At 53.7% G+C, this 23,376-nt stretch overlaps 11 protein-coding genes across 11 annotated transcripts; 7 read left to right on the plus strand and 4 right to left on the minus strand.

Moving 5' to 3' along the window:
* Positions 1–22: 22 nt before the first annotated feature.
* Positions 23–844, plus strand: AB675_11650 (uncharacterized protein; the record flags this gene model as incomplete). Its single annotated transcript, XM_018140516.1, has 2 exons — positions 23–569; positions 608–844. Coding segments are annotated over 2 exons (784 nt in total), but the record flags the coding sequence as incomplete, so codon positions are not given.
* A 922-nt stretch (positions 845–1,766) lies between these two features.
* On the minus strand, positions 1,767–3,644 carry AB675_11651 (NAD-dependent protein deacetylase hst4; the record flags this gene model as incomplete). The annotated part of the gene is made up of 1 exon (XM_018140517.1): positions 1,767–3,644. One exon carries the CDS (start codon positions 3,642–3,644, stop codon positions 1,767–1,769), a length of 1,878 nt encoding a protein of 625 aa, XP_017995427.1.
* Positions 3,645–4,653: 1,009 nt separating this feature from the next.
* AB675_11652 (Low affinity vacuolar monovalent cation/H(+) antiporter) lies at positions 4,654–8,170 on the plus strand (the record flags this gene model as incomplete). Its single annotated transcript, XM_018140518.1, has 2 exons — positions 4,654–4,828; positions 4,878–8,170. The coding sequence occupies 2 exons, from the start codon at positions 4,654–4,656 to the stop codon at positions 8,168–8,170; spliced, it is 3,468 nt and encodes a 1,155-aa protein (XP_017995352.1).
* A 653-nt stretch (positions 8,171–8,823) lies between these two features.
* On the plus strand, positions 8,824–10,211 carry AB675_11653 (uncharacterized protein; the record flags this gene model as incomplete). The annotated part of the gene is made up of 2 exons (XM_018140519.1): positions 8,824–9,155; positions 9,281–10,211. The coding sequence occupies 2 exons, from the start codon at positions 8,824–8,826 to the stop codon at positions 10,209–10,211; spliced, it is 1,263 nt and encodes a 420-aa protein (XP_017995379.1).
* Positions 10,212–11,490: 1,279 nt separating this feature from the next.
* Positions 11,491–12,249, plus strand: AB675_11654 (Protein arv1; the record flags this gene model as incomplete). Its single annotated transcript, XM_018140520.1, has 1 exon — positions 11,491–12,249. One exon carries the CDS (start codon positions 11,491–11,493, stop codon positions 12,247–12,249), a length of 759 nt encoding a protein of 252 aa, XP_017995415.1.
* Positions 12,250–13,139: 890 nt separating this feature from the next.
* On the plus strand, positions 13,140–14,975 carry AB675_11655 (putative transporter; the record flags this gene model as incomplete). The annotated part of the gene is made up of 7 exons (XM_018140521.1): positions 13,140–13,308; positions 13,356–13,386; positions 13,439–13,453; positions 13,510–13,655; positions 13,708–13,838; positions 13,893–14,887; positions 14,957–14,975. The coding sequence occupies 7 exons, from the start codon at positions 13,140–13,142 to the stop codon at positions 14,973–14,975; spliced, it is 1,506 nt and encodes a 501-aa protein (XP_017995383.1).
* A 361-nt stretch (positions 14,976–15,336) lies between these two features.
* On the plus strand, positions 15,337–16,014 carry AB675_11656 (uncharacterized protein; the record flags this gene model as incomplete). The annotated part of the gene is made up of 1 exon (XM_018140522.1): positions 15,337–16,014. The coding sequence occupies one exon, from the start codon at positions 15,337–15,339 to the stop codon at positions 16,012–16,014; it is 678 nt and encodes a 225-aa protein (XP_017995402.1).
* A 159-nt stretch (positions 16,015–16,173) lies between these two features.
* Positions 16,174–17,589, minus strand: AB675_11657 (uncharacterized protein; the record flags this gene model as incomplete). The annotated part of the gene is made up of 1 exon (XM_018140523.1): positions 16,174–17,589. One exon carries the CDS (start codon positions 17,587–17,589, stop codon positions 16,174–16,176), a length of 1,416 nt encoding a protein of 471 aa, XP_017995377.1.
* Positions 17,590–18,035: 446 nt separating this feature from the next.
* On the plus strand, positions 18,036–18,932 carry AB675_11658 (uncharacterized protein; the record flags this gene model as incomplete). The annotated part of the gene is made up of 1 exon (XM_018140524.1): positions 18,036–18,932. One exon carries the CDS (start codon positions 18,036–18,038, stop codon positions 18,930–18,932), a length of 897 nt encoding a protein of 298 aa, XP_017995371.1.
* A 412-nt stretch (positions 18,933–19,344) lies between these two features.
* On the minus strand, positions 19,345–20,696 carry AB675_11659 (Demethylsterigmatocystin 6-O-methyltransferase; the record flags this gene model as incomplete). Its single annotated transcript, XM_018140525.1, has 4 exons — positions 19,345–20,122; positions 20,175–20,298; positions 20,350–20,482; positions 20,529–20,696. 4 exons carry the CDS (start codon positions 20,694–20,696, stop codon positions 19,345–19,347), a joined length of 1,203 nt encoding a protein of 400 aa, XP_017995426.1.
* Positions 20,697–21,635: 939 nt separating this feature from the next.
* On the minus strand, positions 21,636–23,224 carry AB675_11660 (Beta-glucuronidase; the record flags this gene model as incomplete). The annotated part of the gene is made up of 2 exons (XM_018140527.1): positions 21,636–22,665; positions 22,716–23,224. The coding sequence occupies 2 exons, from the start codon at positions 23,222–23,224 to the stop codon at positions 21,636–21,638; spliced, it is 1,539 nt and encodes a 512-aa protein (XP_017995410.1).
* Positions 23,225–23,376: the final 152 nt, after the last annotated feature.

Below are 23,376 nucleotides of genomic sequence, written 5' to 3' on the forward strand. Positions count from 1 at the left end.
ATTGATGCTGTGCTTGCAAAAGTGCCGAATCCCAGATAATTTTAGAGCGACCACGTCGATCCTACTTCGCCAGCGCACACCGCGACCACCCACAATCCCGCTCCCGCTCCCGCTCCAACTCCCGCGGCCGCTCAATCCGCTCGCGCTCCTCAAGCACCCACTCCCGCCCACGCAGCTTCCCCGACCATCCCGACGACTACAACAACTACTATCCTCCAGCGCACACCATGCCGCCTCTGCCTTCCCGCAGTCCGCGCAGAACACCTCGGCAGAGCGGTGAGTATCAAACTTCCTACAACGACAACCCATTCCATCGGGATAGCGTCCCACCAATCTACCCACAGTCTGCCTCCTTCGATCCAACAAACCCAGCCCACTACCCACCCAATGCCTTCCCCGGCGCAAACCGCCCGCCGTCACCGCCGTACACGTCGAAATCTATAGTCGGGGATAACGGCTACCCGCACCACAACGTGCCTCGAAGGAGGTCGGGTGGGGAGTACGACTATGCTCAGAACGGCGTCATGGGCCCCAAAGCCACCCGCCGCCCGGCTCGGAGGGAAGGAGGAGTGGGAGCGCGAGTCGGGGAAACACGATGACTACGCAGGGGAGCAGGATGAGTAGTGAGGAAGAGAGCGCGGGTAGTGATGAGAGCTGGCGTGTGAGTCATGGGATGCCGGGTGGTTGGAGTCGGCCTGGGGGTGGTGCGAGGTTTAGTGGTGGGTTGGAGAGTCCGGTGAGTCCGATTGGGAGCGATGGGATGGGTAGTGGGGGGAGGATGAGGAGGAGTATGCAGGGTGGAGGCTATTACGGTGATCAGCGCGGCGTCGGGCAGGCGATGTGAGCTGCTCGAGTTCTTACCGAGTCTATTCCCTGGCCAAGTACGAAGGTGTGGTTATAGTAGAGGGTGCAACATCCTGGGGAACCAAGGATCCTGTCCATATTTGACGACCACAGTACATACAACGAATCTCTCATATGCACATGTAGTATCTATGACATATCCAAACGGTGAGCAAAGTCTTGGGTCATGCATCAGAGTCTGTGTTATGTACATGTCGCCTATTACGAAGAGTCCTTCAGAAGAGTGTTCTCTACCTGGACGAGCCAAAGTGGCATGTATAGAATTAGGCCATCTTAACTTAAGCCGGATGACGTGCCGTAAATCGGGTCAGAACTTGAGCCGGATGATGTGATATAGTTTTGGTCTGAACTCGAGCCGGATGACACAACCTGTTGATGATCCAAACTTCTGATCCTTCTCTGGTCTGCTGTGCTGTTGTCTGATCTGCTGCTACATGCAAAGTGTCACCTAGTACCTTATCAGTGGTCTGCTACGCTGCATGGATCTTGCTTCGTCAACCAGGTGCTGACATGCTGAAGAATGAATCCGGTCGAACCAGTCTCTCGAAGAGTAGGAGTCTGCATTTATATACATATACGTCGCGAGTGGCAGCGGCTAGTTGCACAGGAAGGCATCAGCACACATTCACAGTAAACGCATTCACCAATTTGTGACTGTGATTGCATCTCACACCTCGTTCTCGGCTCAGAGGGAAACACTCGTCGGCGTTGCGCAAATGAGCTCATCTCGGAGAATACTCTTGCTAAACTAGAAGGAAGTACTATTAGGCATAAGTCACGAGTGTTTGTAATGTAGCTGCCAATGCTGCTCATGTAGTTTCACCTGCGATGTGCTAAAGCTACGGCACCTGGGTATACGAGACAACGAAGGATACCTCGCATCTCTCTTTCCTTTGTCCCAATCAGCACAGTAGATCCTTCATCCCCTTGGGTATCGATGATGGACTGATAGTTTCCTGGTTACTACTACTGGAGCCAGGTCTCGAATCGGATGGCAGAGGTGATGCTCTTTGAGCCGGAGGTGTATCGACCAGCAATTCACGTGGTGATTCGGGCTGTGGAGTGGCTTCTGTGCTAGAGTACTCGGACTTGGTGCCGAACCTGAACTTGATCGTGACAGGTGACTTTGGGATGTTTTGGGTCGGTGAAAGCGGCTTGACTTCTTTCTTGACCGCCACAGTCGTTGGAGTTGAGACTTTCGTTGACTTGAACATTGTTGCCATCTGTCCTTTCGGCTGTCTGGGCTTTCCTGGTGGGCGTTTTGCTTGGGGCTTTCTTTGCGACTTCTGTGCCGTGTCTTTGGTGAATCCAGGCAGATTTTTGAGCGGCTGGTATTTGCTGGCTGGATTCTTCATTGCTGGTTTTGATGCTTTGGGCTTCGTAGGAGATCTCTGCACTTCCAAGATGAAGTTTGATGCGGCTTCGGGCTCTTTCGTAGGTCGAGGCGACATTGGAGGCGTATCTGATGCGAGTCTTGAGCCGATCAGAGTCTTCTTGGGCGATGGAACCTGAACCAAGGGCGTTCCGCTGCTGCCTCTTGCTCTCTCGACGTCCGAGTCGGTGTACGATTCGACGATGTCCTGAGTGGTATCATCCCATTCCTTGAAATTCACACGTTGCGCGATATCGTCGGCGTCAGCCCTAACGACAAGATCCCACAGGTTCTCAAACTTCGCAGGTGGCGGGTCGTGGTTGATCCAAATTGTTGTGCCTTCTTTCCGACCTCGAACAATCTTGCACATTTCCTCGGCGATGCGATTCATTGCCTTGATCTTCATGCTAGTGCCGACGACAATTACACAATCCGGTCGGGTTTTGAAGTCACCTGCCGTGACAGCACCTATGGCCTCTTCGTCTGGATTGCTTTCATGATACAAGACCATACGTGGTCGTAGCTTCCCAATACCGTGACTTCGCTTGCCAGCGTGCTCTGTCCGAATGTTGTCACGTGTTTGACATTCGGGACACGGCGGTGGAACTGATCCACGGAACAGCTCCTCGTCTAGATCAGCCAGATACTGGCATTTTTGGCAGACCATCTTCTCGAGCCCACCATGTACCGGAATCGTCTTCGGCCATGGCGCCTTATGTGGGAGCGGAATTGTCGTGGCGAGTGGTGGTAATCTGTTCTCGAGTCCATCAACATTTTGGGTATAGACTCGTAGGAGTCTGCCTTCTGCGGACAGTCTGGCGAGCAGGCGATGGAATAGTGTGGGCCTTGCGTCTCTAGATAGAAGGGCAAGTCGGCGGACCATGTCGTGAAAGGAAGATGTCGCCGAGTCGTCCTTGTAGACGGATGCATCGAACAGCTCCTTGCCCGAGCCTTTCAGCTTGTGCGCTGCTCTGAGGCTCTGGAACAAGCCATCCGCCGATCTGAAATCGGGGATGCCTGCAGCAACAGAGATACCGGCGCCGGCGACTACTACGATCTTCCGCCTCTTCTTGATCGCCTTGAGGAGTGTATCTAGAGCTTGCTGACGGTCATACTCGGATTGCGCATCGTCTGAGAGGAGGTCCAGATGCTGCGTGACCCGATGATGCGACTCTAATTTCCTGCGCTTACGAGCAGGCTGCATGTCTTCGCCTGCATCCTGCGACGCTGGCGGCGAGAGTGGTCTAAGGAATGCGGGTGGTGGACTGACCGACCTCGCTGAACTTAGCTCGGAGGAGGGCGATGATGGAGTCAGGTGTCGCAGACCGGCGGGAACAGACAGATCACTAAGTGATGAGATCGTAGAGGAGTCGTCGCCGTCTGCGAAGGCAGACACCGACGGCGGCATCGTGGAAAGTGAGCTGAGAGGCGCCGTCAGGAAGGTACGATCGAGGCGCCAAAGGAAGCTGCATTGGTGTATCGACTCGAGTTTTCGCCCTTGGAGGTCTCTGTGTTGCACCTGGCAATCGCCCGGTGAATGATGTGTTCAATCTGATATATCCAACGTCGAAATACTGGTCCGCCAGAGAATGCGACAATGTTGAGGAGACTACTTCGAGTATTGATGACGGGCAGATGAGGTGTCTAAACAAGTGGAGTTGTACCCTAAAATGCTGCGGACTGCCGTTTGGCTAGGGCAAACGAGGATGAAACTGAGGAGCGAGGAGAAAACAGGCGCAGTGATGGGGTGGTGGGGGACCCTATTCACTGCCAGCAATTTAGGCGCTAAGCAGAAGAGTCACCTCCCATAAAGCACGTAAACAATGTCCACAAAGCAATTGCTTTGCACACTTTCACAGCAATTTAGTGATGAGATATATACTGAATGCATCCTTACTGTTCACTGTTCATCTTCAAGCGAACATTGTATTCTCTGACGTGAGTACTCGTTGCCATGATGAAAATCTAGTTACATGCTTGCCATCACTGCAGTGTGTACACATAGGAGGACTGTAGGATATAGGCGTTGCTAGGGGCTACGAAACTACCAGGGGACTCATCCGGCGAGGGCACTGGGCAAGCCGAGAGCCAAGTCCTAACAAAGCCACTGCTGGAGTCCTACTGCACCTTGGGACGCCTTGAACGCACGTGCTTGCTGCTTGCGACTGCTTGCGTGGACTGATCGTCACCCGGTCAAGCTTGCGACACATCGGCCTCAAATCATTCTCCAGGCTGCCAGACATATTGCATCGAGATCAGATGATGTGCTGGCCGTCGTCCCGTCCCGTACATTCCATGGACGAGATCAGTATCATCTGAACAGCCATTACGGCTGCACTCAGCATCATAACACGCGCAAAGGCGCTCGCCTTTCTCCTAGCATCTCCGGACGTATGCCGCCGTTGAACGACCCGAACATGTCTGGCAACGGCACTCCAGTCGGACCCCGCAGTCCGCGACTTGAACCGCTGGCCGAGTCTCAGTCACAGCAGTCGCAGACAACACGCAGTCAGCAGCAGTCTGGACCAAGTTCAATCGGGGACGATGAGGAGCGCAGACGTTTCAGTCGCTTGGGTACGCCACGTGAATATGGTACGTCACAAAGTTTTGGAAAACATGAGAGCAAGTTGACAGTATTCAGGAAGCATATCCATCTCCCGTCCTCGCGGAGCCACCAGACAGGCGACAGGACTCCAGCCGCAGTCCCCAACCGAGGCCAGGCATCCAGACAGTGGTGGCTATTTCCCGTTACTGTCTCCGCAGCCAGGTCGCATGAAGAGGCCGCCAGCAGCACGCCGAGCATCGACAAACAAGCCCCATCGCGGAGAATCTTTCTCCGTGGATGACGACCCCAGCGAGGTAGAAGAAGACCGAGACATAAGGACCCTTCGACCAGGTTCAAGATCGCAGTCAACACGCCGGAGACGGACCACCTATGCCCCACCCCAGCTTCCGCGTGTAGACTCGAGCAGGGAGGAGGAAGAAGCGATCGAAGAGCAACCACCCGCAGCTGAGCCACAAACCCCAAAGCGTCCCGATATTCCTGTAGAGGTCGAAGAGGCTGAGGAAGCGGAAGAGGAGATGGCAGCCGAAGCAGAAGAAGAAGAGCAGGAAGATGACGTCGATCTCAGCGATGCAGAAAGCTTCACTCTCAAGGACCGTCAGCTGGCCATCAACGAGACCCATCCGTTCGGCATCAGGATCTGGAAGCCTGCATTGTACAAGAAGAACAGATCAGTGGAGAAGAATGCCGAGGACGACATTCATTCCTCGCCAAGCCAAATAGTCAGTCCGTGGCTCTGGTCTTTCAATGTCCTATGGACTGTCCTTTTCGGCTGGTGGCTGGCCATAGCTGCTGTCATTGGAGCACTTGTCTGCTTTCTCTTTGCCTTCGAACCGTCTGCTAAAGCGTATGGCCGGATATTCTGGGGCGTGTCAAAGTATCTATTCTGGCCATTCGGGAAGTTTGTCCGTCTCGAACAGGATGAAAACTACGCAGACGAAGACGAAGGAGAGGGCAGGAGCATCGGCGAATATGAACGATGGCAGGCTGGTGATCTCGAATACGGCCGACTCATGTTTGGCCCTACGTTGACACACACTGGTTCCATTGTTGGTAGACGACGCAACAGCATCGACACTGCTAGCGAGCACGACAGCCTACTTGAGCGATCCGGCAGAGGCGAGCGGCATGACACCGAGGCCAGTACGTCTAACAAGCGACGGCTATTCGGTCGTGGGAGGTGGACGCTGGGACGTGTGATCTTTTTCGTCTTCTTCTACTTTAACTTGGCGCCTCTCATGGTGCTGGTCTCCTTGATGTGTTGGTTCTTAGTCTTCTGGATTCCCATGGGCCGTGTCCTGCAGATCCTCCTCATTCAGCTCCGAAAAAGGCCGTTGGCGCTCAGCTTCCACGATGATCAATCACAGGCTAGGGACTCGAGGTCATCTTCGATCTTGCTCTGCACATATCGAGCTGTCGGTATCAAGTACTGGAAGTACACCCTGGATGGCACAAACATTTTCCTGATCAATCTCCTGGGCTTAGTGGCGTTCGTGATATTCGACAACTTCATCCTCAGGGAGACCTTGCACATCGACACCTGGTGCACGGGACCTGGACTGCTGTTCACATTGGGGCTAGTGTCAATCATCCCTCTTGCCTATTTCATAGGACAAGCGGTCGCTTCGATCTCAGCACAATCAACCATGGGCATGGGTGCCGCCGTTAACGCATTCTTCTCGACCGTGGTTGAGGTCTACCTCTACTGCATTGCTCTGAATGAGGGCAAGGGTCAATTAGTCGAAGGAAGTATCGTTGGCAGCATTTTCGCCGGTATCCTCTTCCTGCCTGGACTCTCAATGATCTTCGGCGCCATTAAAAGGAAAACACAACGCTTCAATGTGCAGTCTGCTTCCGCCAGCTCGACGATGCTGTTGTTTGCGATGATTGCAGCTTTCGCACCTACGCTGTTTTACAAGATCTACGGTAGTCACGAATTGATCTGCAAGCAATGTAGCACGAACAGCGATGAGGATCGAGACTGCCGTCGATGCTACTTCCGTCAAGTCCCTGCGATCAACGATCAATTCTACGAAAGTGCCGTCCGACCTTTTGCATGGGCTGCGGCCATCCTACTCTTTTCGTCATACATCATTGGCTGCTTCTTCACTTTGCGCACACATGCCGCCATCATCTGGAGCAGCGAAGTTGACGAAAAGAAGCCAGTCAGTGCATCTCAGACCCTGGATGTCAGTCCCACCGACACGAGACGACAGAGCATTCACCCTCCGACTGGGTCCCATGTCGCTCATGGTACGTATGTATCGCGCGCGAACATTCGAGACTCGCAACTGTACAAGAAGATTCTTGGACAATCCCTTCGGCAAGCTGGCCTTCCTCAAGATGGAGAAGTCGCTGAGCAGTCGAAGCGGGATGCCAAGCTTGACGGTATCGATCAGCAGCTGCAGAATGACTTGCCTCATAAACCACCACCGAAGATCGTTCGCAGTGGGGCTTCAACGCCTGGACATCAGCCCGAAATGTTGCCTGGTCTGTCTGCCGAAGAGAATAGTAATCTCGTTCGTCAAGTGGCAGAACTTGCAGCCACGGCTGCTACTGTAGCTGCTCGTGATGCCGTCTCGAATCCACGACAAGCATCATACCAAGCAACCCATCAACGACACGATAAGACTCCTAAGCCTCCCATGCCACAACGATTGGACACCATAGGTGCTCCTGTGCATGTGCCTGCAGCTCCACCAGGTCCACCAGGTGTGGCCGATCATCCTACAGGCGGACACGATGCTCCCAACTGGTCGCGACAGAAGTCACTGGTCATCCTTCTGACCGCCACCGTGGCGTACGCTCTCATCGCTGAGGTCCTTGTCGACACTGTTGATGTGGTGCTCGAGTCCTCCGACATCAACGAAAAGTTCTTAGGCATCACCCTGTTTGCCCTTGTGCCCAACACCACTGAGTTTCTCAACGCCATATCATTCGCAATGAACGGCAACATCGCCCTGAGTATGGAAATTGGATCGGCCTATGCACTACAAGTCTGCCTGCTGCAGATCCCAGCTCTTGTGCTATACTCCGCATTATACGGTAGATTCATCGATCCGACCAACCTCCTGGAGCATACGTTCCAACTCATTTTTCCACAATGGGACATGGTTACGACCATTCTTTGTGTCTTCCTGCTCAGCTACATCTGTACGGAAGGGAAGAGCAATTATTTCAAGGGCAGTATTCTTGTACTCACGTACGCAGTCGTGCTATTGGGCTTCTACCTGAGTGGCTACGTTACCGACACTGATACCCTGGGTATCAACCCTTACGACACTCTGGCACTTAATCCGGGCATGCTCATGCAGCAGGCGGCGCCTTCAGTGTCTCCGAAGCCGAAGTTTTATGCAGGGCACGAGTTATAAGCGAGGATAGGCGACCGGATCCTCATATCCGGGGAGTTTCATCAGCATCGAATCGCGGTCTTCTTACTTGTTGCATAGGTGTTTGGCATTCTGCGGTTATAAGCATGGAGTACAAGGATCGTTCCATTGGCGGCTTGGTTGCATACGTATGTCTAGGACGAAGAGCTGGAAGTGAAGCATAACGGGCTCTCTGGCTGTCTCACCGTAATCTCATTGTTAGCACGCCTCGATGAAGGCATCAATCCATCATCGTATAATCGTAGTGCAGATCGTGAGACCCGAAACGAGACCCTCCCGGCCTCCCGTCCGCTGTCTGCATTGAGTGCCGCGTAACACTTACCCGTAACATTGTGAGCAATAATGCGGTGGGCGGCGAATCGGCCCTACTGTACATAAGGTACCGTACCTTCTGTTGGGACCCCACGCTAGTAAGCATTGGATCAGGCAAATCCCTGCTGACCTAAGGCATGCACGTCTCGAACTGACTTCGAATCCTCACCGTACTCTTATACATCATCTCATGACTGACCATGCCTTTGCTTTTGTATCAATAATATGTACCAACATTGAGCGTCATCAGCTGAACCACCACAGAACACGTTCAGCTTCGACCTGATACCGATTCGGACTTCACGAGCATTTCCACGCGTACTATGGAAACAGCATCCTTGCCACCTGAACTGATCACCCTGCTATCCAACAACATCATCAGCGACGCCATCATCGACCATCTCCCACTTCCATCACGATTTGCTCTCGGGAGAACTTCGAAAGCCTTCAAAGCCATTGTCGCCGACTCCCCCGATACATTCCGGTCTCTAGACCTGTCGCGATGTCGAGGGACATATACGCGTTACATCGGGCCTGTGGATTCTGGCGGGCAGATTTTTCGGGCTGAGCGTATGGATGAGAGCTTGACCGAGGACGACTTCTATGCTGGTCCGCTGCGTGGTGTGTTAAGTATTTTGAGGCGGCGAAAGATCCTGTGAGTCCTCTTTCCTCTGGCCTTGGCGGGAAGTGACGACGGGTTTGGGCCAGCACAACCAGCGCAGATAGTCTGGGGTTTTGAAGCTCTTGCTAGCTCCAGTGTACGAGTGCTAATAGCTGCAGACCGTCAGTGAAGACATTGATTCTAGATCAGCTCGCATCAGTGACAAACGATCTGCTACACGAGATTGTCACTTCTACAGAATACAACATCAGACTGCTCAGCATCCGAAAGTGTCCAAACATCAACCAGTACAAGCTGCAGCAACTGCTTCAGTATTTGTGCCGGCCCGGTCGGACAGAGAATACGCCACGTCTTCGTGGATTGTACTACTTCACCGACCCGCTGCAGATAGTAACTACTAAGGACGCCTCGGGAGTAACAGCGGTTGATGGAGCCCAGTTGGGCGCTTTGCCGACGGCTAAGTCAGGCCGTACTGCTGGATACTACGCGCCAACAGGTCGTTTGATGAACATATCACAATCTGACTCGACATTGTGGGTCCAAACAATATCAGCTTGCAGAGGTATCATTTGGTTCGATGCCGTGCTGTGTACTCACATGCATACGGAGATGGACGCGGTAGTGGGAGATCACGTCAAGGACCAGCGGCCAACAATGCCTACGGTCGCGACCATCGCCCTAGGTCCTTCCGGGTGCGAAGGATGCGGACGTGGCCCACTGGATGGCCCAATCTGGGGCCGTAGCAGCCTCGACGAATTCCCGTTGGTATGGCCACCAGCTTCCTCCGGCAACATCGTGGACGCAACCCGACCACCTACGGGCCCAACAAAGTCACAACGACTAATCGTCTCCTGTCAGTGGTGCATCGACAACCGCCACTGCGACAGCTGTCACCGATGGTGGTGCCCCGACTGCTACAACCCACGAAAAGGCAAAGCTCTCGCCAACGCTGAGAACCCTCATATCCAGGCCACGGCCGCAAATGACGGCCAGTCATCGAGCATCAAGGTACATAATGGTTTCTGTGTCGAGCACTGCCTGATCGCTGAGGAAATGGCGGGCGCTGGAGCGGGAGGAATGTGGGGATGAGAGAACTCTTACATGGGGATCATGATGCCAATGTACGGGAGTTCCCTGTTCTTGCGATTCTTCTCTCTCGAAAGGCGCCCCCAAAAATCACACCGAGCCCTCCTCCGCTACTTGTCTTGAGACCACACGCTGACAGACCATTCTCCTCCACAGTTCCATCCAGACCTCGCCGTCCAACGCGACTGCTGGGGATGCGGCAAAGTCTGCCGAGCATGCGCGCCACTCGCGACTCGCTGCTGTCGGTTCTGCAAGAGCGAATACTGCATCTTCCATAACACGGGGTGCGACGATCGAACTGTATGTAGCGACTGTGAGAGCAGTGTCCGTCGGCGAAACGCGTATAAGAAGAAGAGGCTGATGATGATTGAAATCATGTAGTGTGACTGGTGTGCTTTTCGGTGCGGGAGGGGAAGGTATGTCTTACGAACTCGTGTTAAGGGGACAAGAGCTAACGTTTCGCGCAGAGGCGGGTTGTACTGATATCTTCTGCACATATTCATTGTGAGCTAGGTACTTGCGCAGGAATGCAAGCAAGCGTGGCGTTTGCAGCGTTGCACGAGATGTGCATGGGATCGGTTGGGCTTGCAGCATGATTTGCATAACGGCGGCAGGATTATTGGTGATTATCGTGGCCAGGGAAGGCACCTACTCTCTACTCTACTCGCACTAGCAGCCTTTGAGCGCAGTCGGTTCTGATTGTACAAACAATGTATCCAAATTCAAGCTTGCTTCTTTTCGCCTTCGCAGAATCCCAGTCGCAGGAGCAATCGCAGCATTGGAATCGCTATTCGCACCTTTCAGGTTGTCTCGTAATCTTCATTTACTCTGAGAACTGTTGAGAATGTAGCAGGTGACCTGCCTGTTTGGGACTTCTGTCTGTCACGAGTACTTTGGGCAGGCTTGGCAGGTCGATCATCGAAACTTAAGGCATCACTGTCTCTGCTTGCTATCTCATCATATGCACTTCATCAATGACCAGTGATGTCTCGCTGCAAACATGCCAATCTGCATAACATGCAACTCGCCTGTGAAGAACCTATATACCAAGTATTCGAAGGCAGATGACAGATCGCTTGGGAAAGGAGTGCGATTGACTCAGTGTACCAGGTGTGGATCTTTTGCCGACAAGTGCGTTCCGAGAGCAATGCCCATCAGTCATATCAGCTAGGCTGACGCGCATTTAGATATGTCGAACATGACTTCGTGGTACTTTTCATCGATCTTGTGTTGATCAAGCCTCAGGTACGCGATACCAGGCAGTATTTAGACTTCACTAACGATGGCAACCAAGGTCTACCGCCACCTCCTCTATAACCGCCTAGGTCGCACAGACAACAAGCTCGACCCAAGCATACTACGCCTAGGCATCCTACTCGTCCTGTTCGATGTCTACATCACCTGGGCCCGGATCGAACGCTCAAACACCTCCCTCTCAGGAGCCGAGCACGGCGAAGGAGGAGGGCCAGAATGGGCGCTGGCTAATGCACCGATCATCACGCAGTACCTCTTCTTCCTGACTATGAACGTTCTCGCGACCGTCGCGCAGCATGCCTCCATCCGATTCCTGTCGAGATATTTAATGGACCGCTTCGACAAACGTCAGCCGGGCGATCCCAGCAGCGACGAGACAGTCTCAGGCCGCGCCTCACCCTCAGCGATCTCAACGGCGCTGCTTGTATCGAGCTGCACAAAGCTTTTCCCCATCCTGCTGGTCATCTGGCCGACCGCCAACTCCGACTCCTCCGAGCCGGACTCGGAGGCATCACTAGGTCGCGGTCTCGGAAAGGCATTTGTGTCGAATGCGTCCAACTACGTTGGTTGGGTGGTACTGCTGAACAACATTGAAGCGCTGCTCATTCTGCTTGATTGCGGGTACGTGGTGGCAACGGGGCTTGCGCTTACGGGGTTGATGTTCAGGCAGACTGTTGAGGGAATGGCGTTGGCAATGGTTGGGCTCAGGGGTACGGCGAGCCCGGAGGCTGTGAGTCAGGGCTTGCAAATGCTCCAACGATCATTGTCGTGGTGTGGATGGGGATGATGATGGGAGCACTGTGGCTCTCCTCACTGAGGCAAGGCCATTGTTACCTTATTCGGTTTTTCCACGTTGCTAGTAGCTATGCTCGTTCAGAAACAGCCATCGTATTATTCGGACCTGAGACGATGGCCGACCCGCACTGTCTGCAGCGTGGCCCCATGAGTCCCACCACGTGAGCACTAGAAGTCTGCAGGAAGCATCGACATTTACGGCAACCACGTACACGGGTCCAGACATTCAGGCTGAATCGGCACCTGTCAGTCAACGAACTGCCGGGGCGCTCTACCGCGCCAAGATGTGCCAAGAATCGCGGAGCGACGAACGCGGAGTTGCAACTCGTTTGTCGATCTCGAAGCGAGCCAGGGTATGTCAACGACAACCACTCTGCGTGCACAAAAATGAATAAACCCGGCTGGCAGGCCTTAGCCATGCTTGACCATTCTGGAGTATGTCGTGTAACCCGACCAATGAACACGTATACCATCCCCGGATTTCAGCCAAATTTCAGACCTTCCCTCCACGTTTGTAGTTGAGCCCGCATCTTGCAGGTCTCCGCGTGGTGCGCCTGCCCCGGAAAAGTCGAGCGGTAGGCAATAATGGCTGGAACCGCCTGTCGTGTTCGTTATGCGCGTTTGTGGACGCTTTTCCTTCTTGTAATGGTGCTTCATCCGATGGTGCTTGCAGGTTCTGTGCTGGCTGATATATACTTGTAGTCATCACCATTTATGCAGGCGCGGCTACAATATTTGAGGGTGATCAGGCGACTTCACTTGCTAGGTCTAGAGAGATTTGACCTCTCAGATTTTTCTTCGACACTTGTTGATTCGTCTGAGACTTGAAGGTACACCACATTTGAATTGGATATCCGGCTTCGTGCCTGAAACACCGTCACCATGGCCACCGAGGTGTACAACCAGGTCTACAAGGCCCAAGCGGACGTCGAGCACCATTCTAAGATTGATGAGAAGAGCAGCGATAGTGATGGCCCAACGGAAATCACCTGGACCGAGGAGGAGGAGAAGAGGATTCGCAATAAGATCGACTGGATGATTGTGCCTTTGGGTTGGTTGCCAACACGCCACCTCTGAGATATCGACTAACTTTGGTAGTTACAACATTGTATCTTTTGTGTTTCTTGGAGTGAGTTCAAATGGTGCTTCCTCTTACGAATCCAAGCTAACTTGTACCAAAGTCGTGCAAATATTGGGTATGTTGAGGCCACAGTCGACCCTCGTCAGCAAGTAAAAGCTAACCGTCCTACAGCAATGCGAGAATCCAAGGCATGGCGACCGACCTCAACCTGGTCGGCTACCGCTTCAACTGGGCATCCTCGATCTTTTACATTGTCTATTTGCTGGTCGAGGTGCCTTCAAACATCATCTTGAAGCGCATCGGACCACGTTATTACCGTAAGTGCCTTGACAGGACTTAGCACTCCGAAATACTGACAAGATACCATAGTCCCCGCCCTGGTCGTCGGCTTCGGCCTCGTCTCGATGTGTACCGCATTCGTCGACAATTTTCAGCAGCTCTGCACGGCTCGAGCGTTTCTTGGTATCTTTGAAGGAGGAGCTATGCCTGGCTTCGCTTTTGTAAGTCCTACCGCCGCGTGCCCATGCCCCAAGCCTGATCCAGCTCCTTTCTAGTTCCTCTCCTGCTTCTACAAGCGCCAGGAGCTATACTTCCGCATAGGTATCTTCGTCTCAGCAGCATCGATGGCCGGCGCCTTCGGAGGCCTCCTTGCCACCGGCCTCGCTCGCATCCCACGCTGGGGAACCGAATCAGCCCCCATCCACACCTGGCGCAATATCTTCTTCTTCGAGGGTCTGATCACCATGTTCGCCGGGCTCCTCGCGCCCATCTGGATGCCTCAATCGCCGCTGAAAGCCCACTGGCTGAACGACCGTGAGCGGTATATCGCTCACGAGCGGCTTATTCGGGAGTACAAGTCTGACCCGATGGAGGCTGTGAAGCCGCGCCATGTGAAGCGGGCGATGTTGAATGTCAATAACCTTGTTGCGGCGGGAGGGTTCTTCTGCATCAATGTTACGGTGCAGGGCGTGTCGATCTTCATGCCCACCATCCTCCGCGACCTAGGCTGGACAGCAACCAAAGCCCAACTCTACAGCGTCCCGCCCTACGTCTGCGCCTGCTTCGCCGCCATCGCCATCGCCTTCATCTCAGACAAGACCCGCCGCCGCGGCATTTATCTTGCCTCCTTCACCTTCCTCGGCATCGCCGGGTTTTCCATCCTCCGCTGGAACCACGACGAGCACGCTCGCTACGCCGCTGTGTACCTCGTGGTCATCGGCGCCTTCCCCGGCGGTCCGGGCTTCTTGAGCTGGGCTGTCAACAATAGCGCGGGTCCTAATGTTCGTGCTGTGGCGAGCGGGTATATCGTCAGTCTTGGAACGATGGGTGGGATTCTGGCCACATGGGCGTATCTGGTTGATGACGCGCCATTGTATCACATTGGACATAATATCAATCTGAGCATGCAGGTTGTGGTGTTGGTGTTGGCGACATTTGGGGTGTTTTGGTGTATGAGGGAGAACAGGTTGCGGAACCAGGGGAAGAGGGATCATCGGTTGGATGGGTTGACGGAGGAGGAGCAGAGGGATTTGGGGCATTTGCATCCTACGTGAGTATTCTCCTTTTCTCTTCCCGATCTACGAGGGGCTTGGGACTTTTACACTGACATCAATGATAGCTTCCGCTATATCACTTGATCGCACTCTCGCAGTCGATCTGCCGAGGCTCGTTCTGCGTTGCACAGATACTGGCAGCCATCCGGATTCGGAGCAATGATGTTGGACTGAAAACTGATCAAATGTGAGCTAGCTCATTAGGCTTGCTTTCCCAAGGAGCGAACATAGTGGCTTCACTGCGTTGAAATGATAACCTCCTGTCACGTATAAATTGCGGGCTATTGCGCCCGCAACGCTAGCCGTATATATTCCAGGTGTACGTAGACTGAGTCTATGACGTGTCGCAATGACCGAACGAGCTGGCTTCATCTTTTGTATTGCTACACTTTCCACGGACCTCAAATCTATCCATTAGGCAGGACGTCGCTCACGAGCCGTCACGATGGATGGCAACGCATGGCCGCCGAAAGACGGCATCTCAACACCAACCGTCTCCGCGGCTGAGCGCGTACTAGCAATAACAGCCTCAACGCAAATCAACGCCCCAGCGTCTTTCGTCTTCGACATACTACTAGACACATCTACCTACCCAGAGTGGTGCACATTCGTTCCCAAAGTCACCATCAATTCACAACCCTCCTCTGCAACCCAGGATCGGAACACAGGAACAACCGACACTAACAACCACGCCATCCTCCGCCGAGGCACAAAATTCACCTTCCACGCAGTCATGGGCCACCCCGGCTCAAAACCAACACCCACCCACCTCCTCATCAACGACATCTCAACACCCTCCGCCCCTTCAACGTATATCCCTCAAGAATCGCTCCAAGCGGGGAAGTTCCCAGGCTACACGACAGACCTCTCGGGTGTCTACCGCGTCGCTTGGAAGGGTGACAAGGTTGACTTTTTTGCCAAGGGCCTGAACACCGAGCGATTCCATGAGATTATTGTGACGGGGGAGGAGCAGTGTGAGGTGAGGACGTGGGAGGTCATGGGGGGCGTGCTGGCGCATACGGTTAAGTGGATGTATGGGAAGACGCTGGGGAGGAAGTTCGAGGAGTGGTGCACTGATCTTAAGAGGTTCAGTGAGAAGAGATGGACGGAACGAAGGCAGTAGAGGATTTTGGTGAGTACGTGCTGAGGATGCATGACAGGCGCCTGGCGGAGATGAGTCTCGCGCGATAAGGGCAGAGGGACGAGTATTGGTCGCAGCTCCCGGCTTTGTCTGAAAGCTAGACATTGGGGTATCAAGGAAGAGCACTGTCGCGACTATGGCCTACACTCCGACGAAAGTCGACTCAGTCCTGGTGGTAGCGATCTGTGTAGACCGCGCCGCCGTCCCGGCCCGCTTCGCCTCCCTCTCATTCCACCACGTCCTCAACTCATCCACCTCTGCCTCTAGTCCCAACGCAAGCAGCTGATCCTCATCATCAATAAACCACTTCCCATCACCACTACTCCCACCACCGCCGCCATCACCATCCCCATTCATGCCCTTCTTCTGCTTCTCCGCCAACTTTGCCGGCAAGTTCGCATAAGCATTCAGCATAAAACACTCATTGACTTCCCCACTCCCACTTCCACAGCGCTGCACAACCACATCCTGTAGCAAGGCAACGGTGCCGCGCTGGGGCTTGAAGGTTGCAGCGTCAATGTAGACGGCGAGGCTGACGCCGGAGAACAGGTGGCCGATGGAGATGTCGTGAATTTTGACGTGGCGTTTGGGAGGGAAGGCCGGGGAGGGCCGGAGGAGGTTCGGGGAGGTCCAGGTTATGATGCCGAGGATTGTGGTCGGGCTTGAGGGGTCGAGGGACGGGAGGGCGGAGAGGGGCGTTATCTCGAGGGCGTTGAGAGGTGTTGGGGGCGATGGAGATGGAATTGGGATCGAGGCTGGTGCCTTGGTAGTCGATCCTGCGCGATCTGCTGTCGTAAGCTTGGAGGCAGGTGACTTGCCGGCCGTGGGCTGTGGTTGCTTTGCTGCAGGCGCCGGCGTCGATGATGGCTTCGGCTTCGTGAACGTTACTGCATCGAAGTAGAATGATCTATTTGGATCAAGCTCGCGCAACGCCTGTCGTCTATGCTGTGTTATGTTCGCGTTGGGTGTAAACGCTTCGAAGTCATCCTCCGACTCCTGGGTTGCACCTGGTGTCGACATCTCGTCGTCCGACGGAATGTCAAGACTCGATTCGAGACGAGGTTGCTTTGATGGAGGCAGCAGCGTGTTCTCAAAGTCCTCTGACGATACGGAGGAAGCGCTTCGCTTCCTGGTGGACGGTTGCGCGCTCGTGAACGTTGCACTCCCAGGTTCGCGAATGAAACCACCTTCTTCCTCCACCGCAGCCGCCGTATCTGGTCGTAATCGCGTGAGGTTGTCACAGTCCTCAATCCCGAAGAAGACCACGTGCCCGGTCTGCTCCTTCCGCGCTGCTTTGCGCACCGCGTACTTATGGATCTGAAGCTGATCTCCTTCATTGACTTCCAGATCCAACTCGGGCAGAAGGAGTGCCTGTACGATCAATTCGTCGTCGGTGAGATAGAGCCTATGTATGGTGTTTGAGCGCCGCCTGCGCCTGCCTGTGCTCCCCTCAGCCGAGACTGCCTTCCCTCCTTGGACAATAACGCGCTCGACACGAAGAAGGAGCGGGACATGACGCACGCCGGTTCGGAGGATCTCTGCGATGACGGATTTCATGTGTTGACAGACGCATCATCGTGGACGTCAGCATCTGGCTCTAAATTTGTGCAGCGCAGCGAGAGCGACGTCAACTGCGACCAGCTAGGTAGGTGAAGTCTAGAGATGGCCTCGACCTCGACCGTCCTCCCGGTCTCAAGAACGCGACGTGACACGGGCTCCACAGCGGTTTGTCCCGCGTCCGAGGCCCAGGACGAGGCAGCGACCCCGCCTTGCGACATCGGAAAAAGGCGACCATCTACCATTGTGTGTCACAAGTTCATGGCTGCTGTCGCCTCTTCGTAAACGTCTTTGCTTGTATTCCTCCCTGTAAGCAGGCCAATCGTCAGTGCACTCGCAGCAGGGAGCTCTCGCCTTGCGCACCAACAAGCACTCGCCAACGAACCGTTGACCCGCTGCACCTACCCTATCCGTGCATACGCCCCGCTGGAACACACCCAGTCAGAATGGGCGCCTACTACGAAAAAATTCCCCCATCTCTCCTAGCATGGATCCTAACCCAGCACATGTTCTACGTCGCAACCGCCCCGCTCTCGTCCCAAGGCCACATCAACGTCTCCCCCAAAGGCGGCCCCTACTTCGGCCTCACCTCCCCTTCCCAGTTCTGGTACCAAGAACTCACGGGCTCCGGCAATGAAACAATCTCGCATCTGCACGAACCCAACAATGCAAGGATCTGCATCATGTTCAATGCGTACGAGGGCGCACCGAAGATCGTGAGGCTGTGGGGAACGGGTCGGGTACTTGAGAACGGGAGTCGCGAATTCAAGGAGTTCGTGGAGGCGCGAAATCGCGAAGTCGAGAACAAGGCTGAGCTTGCGAAGCACAAGATCGACTTAATTCCCGGCACGAGGAGTATTATCGTCGTAGACATCGACCAAGTTGGATCGAGCTGTGGGTTTAGTGTGCCGTTCTATGATTTCAAGGGATATCGGGATGTGCTGAATAATTTCTTTGAGAACAAGGACAAGAAGTTCAAGGAGACGGGCGATGCGAAGGAGAGTATGGATCAGTACTGGGCGTTTAAGAATGCGTGGTCGATGGATGGCTTGCCGGGGATGAAGCGGGCGACGTGGGCGGCGAAGGAGTATGATGTCGCGCCGATCAAGAAGATCGTGGGGCCGCTGGGGGAGAAGTTGGCGTATTCGAAGGGTGCTGTGGGTGAGAGGAGGCAGTTCAGTCTTGAACAGATGATTCTGGCGGTGCTTGTAGCTCTGGTGCTGGGTGCCTTCGCGGCGACTCGGGGTGCGGAGGTTGTTGATCACGTGCAGCAGTTGCTGGCGAAGAATGGGAACGAGACAGCGGCGAATGTGCAGGCTTGGAGTCAGAGCTTCTCAAAATAACTTCAGTAAGGTCGCAAACAGCAAAAACGAAAAATGCCCACAACGAAATTCAAACTAACAGCAGCGGATGGACTTGAAAGTGCAAAAAGCAATCGCCCACTCACCGAGTACAGTCAGAGAACCCTACTACTCGCCTATCAAGTACTCAACACCGAAGTGAAGGGCCTCGGCATTCTCGTTCCTATCGACTCGTGGTTGATTGCGAACCAGATTTCTGTAACAATAATATATAACGACCACGTAGGTGATGCCAAGACTTGGCGCTGGCGGGGTTGGTGGCAAACGGAAAACGAAATTTACACGGCTCATGCGATACGGCGTGTAGAGTTTGGCAACACACATAGCTACAGGTTGAGCGGCTTTGGAATGTGCTTCCATCTATGAAGTACTGACATTGATGGAAGTCATCTGCCTACGCCTTTGCAAGCACGACAATGCCATTACCCCTCCTCTCATCATACTGCTTAGCCATCTGCACCTTCAAACCACCAACCCGCTCAGCCAAATGCGTGAACTCTTTCACAGTCCTTTCTCGGGCATTGTAGAACATAGCCAGCATCACGATGTCGACCGTAGCCGGCCACGGATCATCAAAGCCACTAGCCTGCTCCGGAACCAGGACCTCGTCGATGATGATGACACTGTCATCCGCCATAGCATCACGTAGATGCGAAAGAATTTGGACGTCCTCATCGTCAGACCAATCGTGCATGATGTAGCGAAGATAGTAGATTTTTGCGCCATGCTCAGAGCTTGGTTGTGGACTGAAGAAGTCTTGAACCTTGAACTCGATCTTGGACGCTCCGTTGGCCAAAGACGTCGCTTGCTCGACAACCGAGGAAATCTCTTGTACGATACAACGCCCGTCGATATCAGGGAACTTGAGCAGCATTTCGGATGTCTGATGACCCCAACCACCAGCAACGTCGATGAAGAATGGACGCGTTGAACCAGTCCTGGACGCGATGGCCTCTTGCACTGGATATGCATTTGACCATACCGCCGATAGGCCGTTGTCTGGGGTACAATACCGCATGTATGCTGACAGTCCAGCTATATCCATCGATTGCATGGACGTGAGGTCTGTATTATTGTGTAGCATGTATGGTGTAGGCTTTGACGGCAAAGACTTGGCTTGAGCTTCGATCCATCTTGGAATACCTAGAAGACCCGTACCGGTGTTCTTCAAGCTGACGAAAATGTCAGTATCATGGCATTGACAGGGGAATGGTGAGTTCTTACAAGTGCTGCAGGGCGGCATCGGCATAGTCTCGAGCGAGAACATGTGTCCTTCTGTTGGCAGAATAATGACCCGATGACGGCGAGTCCAGCATTCCGAAAGTGACCATGGCGCGGAGAAGACGCGCTGTATGATGTTAGACAGGTGCTTGGCATCTCTAGCACACCGTATACTGACTCAGAAGCTGCTCCTGTAGACCTGACGCTTCGACAAGACTTTGCAGCGAGGTAGTCTTTTCTTGTCCGGTTACAACATGTTTGAAGATGCCTCGAGAGCTGCCAATGGCGGCTAGAACTGGTTGTTGAAGTGCCTAGCGTTGTCAGTAGGGTGTAGCTAGCAGCATACAGTACACTTACCGTGTATCCGATCCTATGGATGTAGTCGGCAGGCTCCTCACAGTCAGCGGAGAGCTCTCTGGCGAAGCTGGCAAGATGAGCCGTGACGCGTTCATCTCCCAGAGCAGCTGCTTGCCTTACGGTATCAAGAGCCGCAGACAAGCTGCTGGTGTCTGTGATCGATCCCATGGTGAGAGTGCTTTGGAGCAAATCATGTTGTATATCTCAGGAACAGACGGTATTGATATAGTGAGTATTGGCTCTCTACCCTAGCCTGACAGGGTCAGAGCGGATACTCGTTCGTATAGTCCCGATGCAGGATTTAGTTTGAGACCTGAATTCAACACTCCGAGAAGAGCAGGCAAGATGTTGCCACTGACACCGTTGGACTGTGCTCCATGAGTGTAAGGGGTCCGCCACACGGTTTAGTTCCCTTTGCTCGGTGGCAAGCCGCCAGTCAATGCGGCAGGCGCTGTCGAGCACACGCAGACTTCCCATCGGCTGTGGTGGATTTGCCCACGTCGCGGCGAGTCGTCGCTTAGGCAGCATGATCTTCTGAAGAACGACGCTTGCTTTCGCGCGACGGTAACCTCTTTCATTGTAAGGGTCTTGGCGAAATGAAGTATCGCGATTCGTTGCCATTAAGAGTACCCTCATCCAAGGAAGGCTACCTCGTCGAGTACGACGATACAGTCAAGCACTATCAGGCGTCTGTCTGGAGGGCTTGACGTGTCATCTGAGCTATGATATCGCTCGTTGCTGTTCCGAGTGCTTGCACGGATTAAGAATCTGTCATCAAAGGAATCGTTGCTCGTGGCCGTACCCGCTTGTCGGCGCGGTAGCCGACTCTGGGGAAACACCTGGTTACTGCTTCCTAACGAGGAAAAAGAGGTTGGTTGGTGTCCTGTATAGCTTCCCAATCCTCGCATTTGAGTAGCGTACCGATGAGAAGAGTGAAGGCATTGGCTGCAGCACTTTCCAAGATGGGCAAGTTGATCGCCAAATGCGGGCATGCCCTCAGTCGGAGCAATTCTCCCGGTATATTATGTCAACAAGACCACGAACGGCTTCGTTGCCTCGCGATATCAATGTGCTTAGACGTACAGTGTCAGAAATAGCCGGCCAAGATCAGTACTTCAACTGCAAGATGACCGCACTGCTCCAGGGCAGGTCAATCTCTATTGAACCATCCTCGGGTTTGATCGTCTCAACAGCAGTCGTGTTCGCCAGCTTCACAGGCCTGCCCACGTTCAGCTCGTAATTATAGGACACCCCACCGAAAGTGACGCCAGTGATAGCGTTGCTTCCATTCGCAATCAGTCTGCTCACATCAACAGCTGACACACCGGAATTGACCGGCAGCCGCAACGTGAATGCAGCTTTCTGGCGTCCTGCATTCGGCCCACCGACCGTGTAGTTGTACTCTTGCATGTGGATCAAAGCAATACGTTCAAGTCTGTCATCAACATATGCCGCATAAGCACTTTCGTAGATGGTATTGCCGAGATCAATGTTCGCAACGGACACGTTACCAGCAGTCAGGTTACCAAGGAAGCTCGCGACCATCACATTGCCATAGTATGGTGCCTTGGTTCCAATCGTCTCGTTGGCCGTGTCGACTGGCTGCCATGCCGCGTACCGATAATTGTTGCCCTGGTGCATATGGACACGTGCGATCCCAGTGGCCGCGCAGTACAAGTTGAAGTCGACTCCCCAAAGAGCCGCACCGAAGCTGTTCGACAAGGCTGGCGCACCTTGATTGTACAGGCTGTTCGTCTCCCCAAGCAAGTACGGGAGATCAATGCCTGCAAGGCTCTTAAGCAGCGTACTCTCGTTCAAGTGCTTATTGACATTGAGCACGACAGCCGTGTGGTTCATCAAAGTCTTCTGTAGTGTCACGCCAGGCTGAGTTGCGCCGCCCATGTAGTTATGACTGTCGATGAATGCTATCCCACCGTCTTCGTCGAGCCCGACTTGGAAGGTCTTGATGATGTTGAGGCTGTTCGAGGTGCCAGCGAAGCTTGGACTGTAGTATCGAAGCTTCCCAGACTCAATCACTTCTGGGCAGTTCAGCTTCACGGTGTCACGGATGAGGCGGGTCTTCTCGATGTATTCGGCCACGTAGCAGATTCGTTCCAGCTCGGTGGTCGGACTGGTCCTTGAGCCGACGTTTTGAAAAGATCTGGCTCGTTACCGAGTGTCCAGTACGCAAGCTTGTCGACAGGCAACGCCTTACAGATCAGTGGAATGGATTGAACGAGTGTTTGGTAGCCGATCGTGCCGTTCTTGCCCATGTTCAGTCCATGAATATACTCATACCCAGGCCATGTGTTGTAGGACTCGAAATAAGCTGGACCAATGCTGATCGTAGTCGGATAGTCCTTCGATTTGTTGAAGTCGTACGAGCCTATAAGAGCTGCCTCTTGACTAGCATTGACGGTCGCATAATCCTGAGTGTTCCCACCCACCCTGATGATCGGCTTGCTACCCTGAAGCCCATCTAGGTTGTTCAAAAGGTTGTAGGAGAAGTTGTTGGGGTGGCTATTGTTTCCGGCAAAATCTGGGAAGGACGAGAACTCGATGCTGAATGACACAAAAGACTTCCGGATGGGCGCACTGGCATTGCTTGGTGGTGAGATGGACAATTGAATGGGCGTTGCAGCTCGTGCCAGCTGTAGGCTGCATGCCAGCAGCACGGCGCTCAATAATTGTGTCATTTTGGATAGTTTCGAGTACTTCGTCCGGCGGGTTGAGTGCCAAATCCTTGAGTGCGTTTGTTCGAAGTGTTAGAGGGGCTTAAGTTGCTCTAGAATTCACCTTGAACAGCTATGATGGTCCATGTGGTACATGTACGCACCATTGTTTTGGA

Source organism: Cyphellophora attinorum, assembly GCF_001299255.1.
Source record: "Cyphellophora attinorum strain CBS 131958 chromosome Unknown Contig40, whole genome shotgun sequence".
Classification (NCBI taxonomy): Eukaryota; Fungi; Ascomycota; class Eurotiomycetes; order Chaetothyriales; family Cyphellophoraceae; genus Cyphellophora; species Cyphellophora attinorum.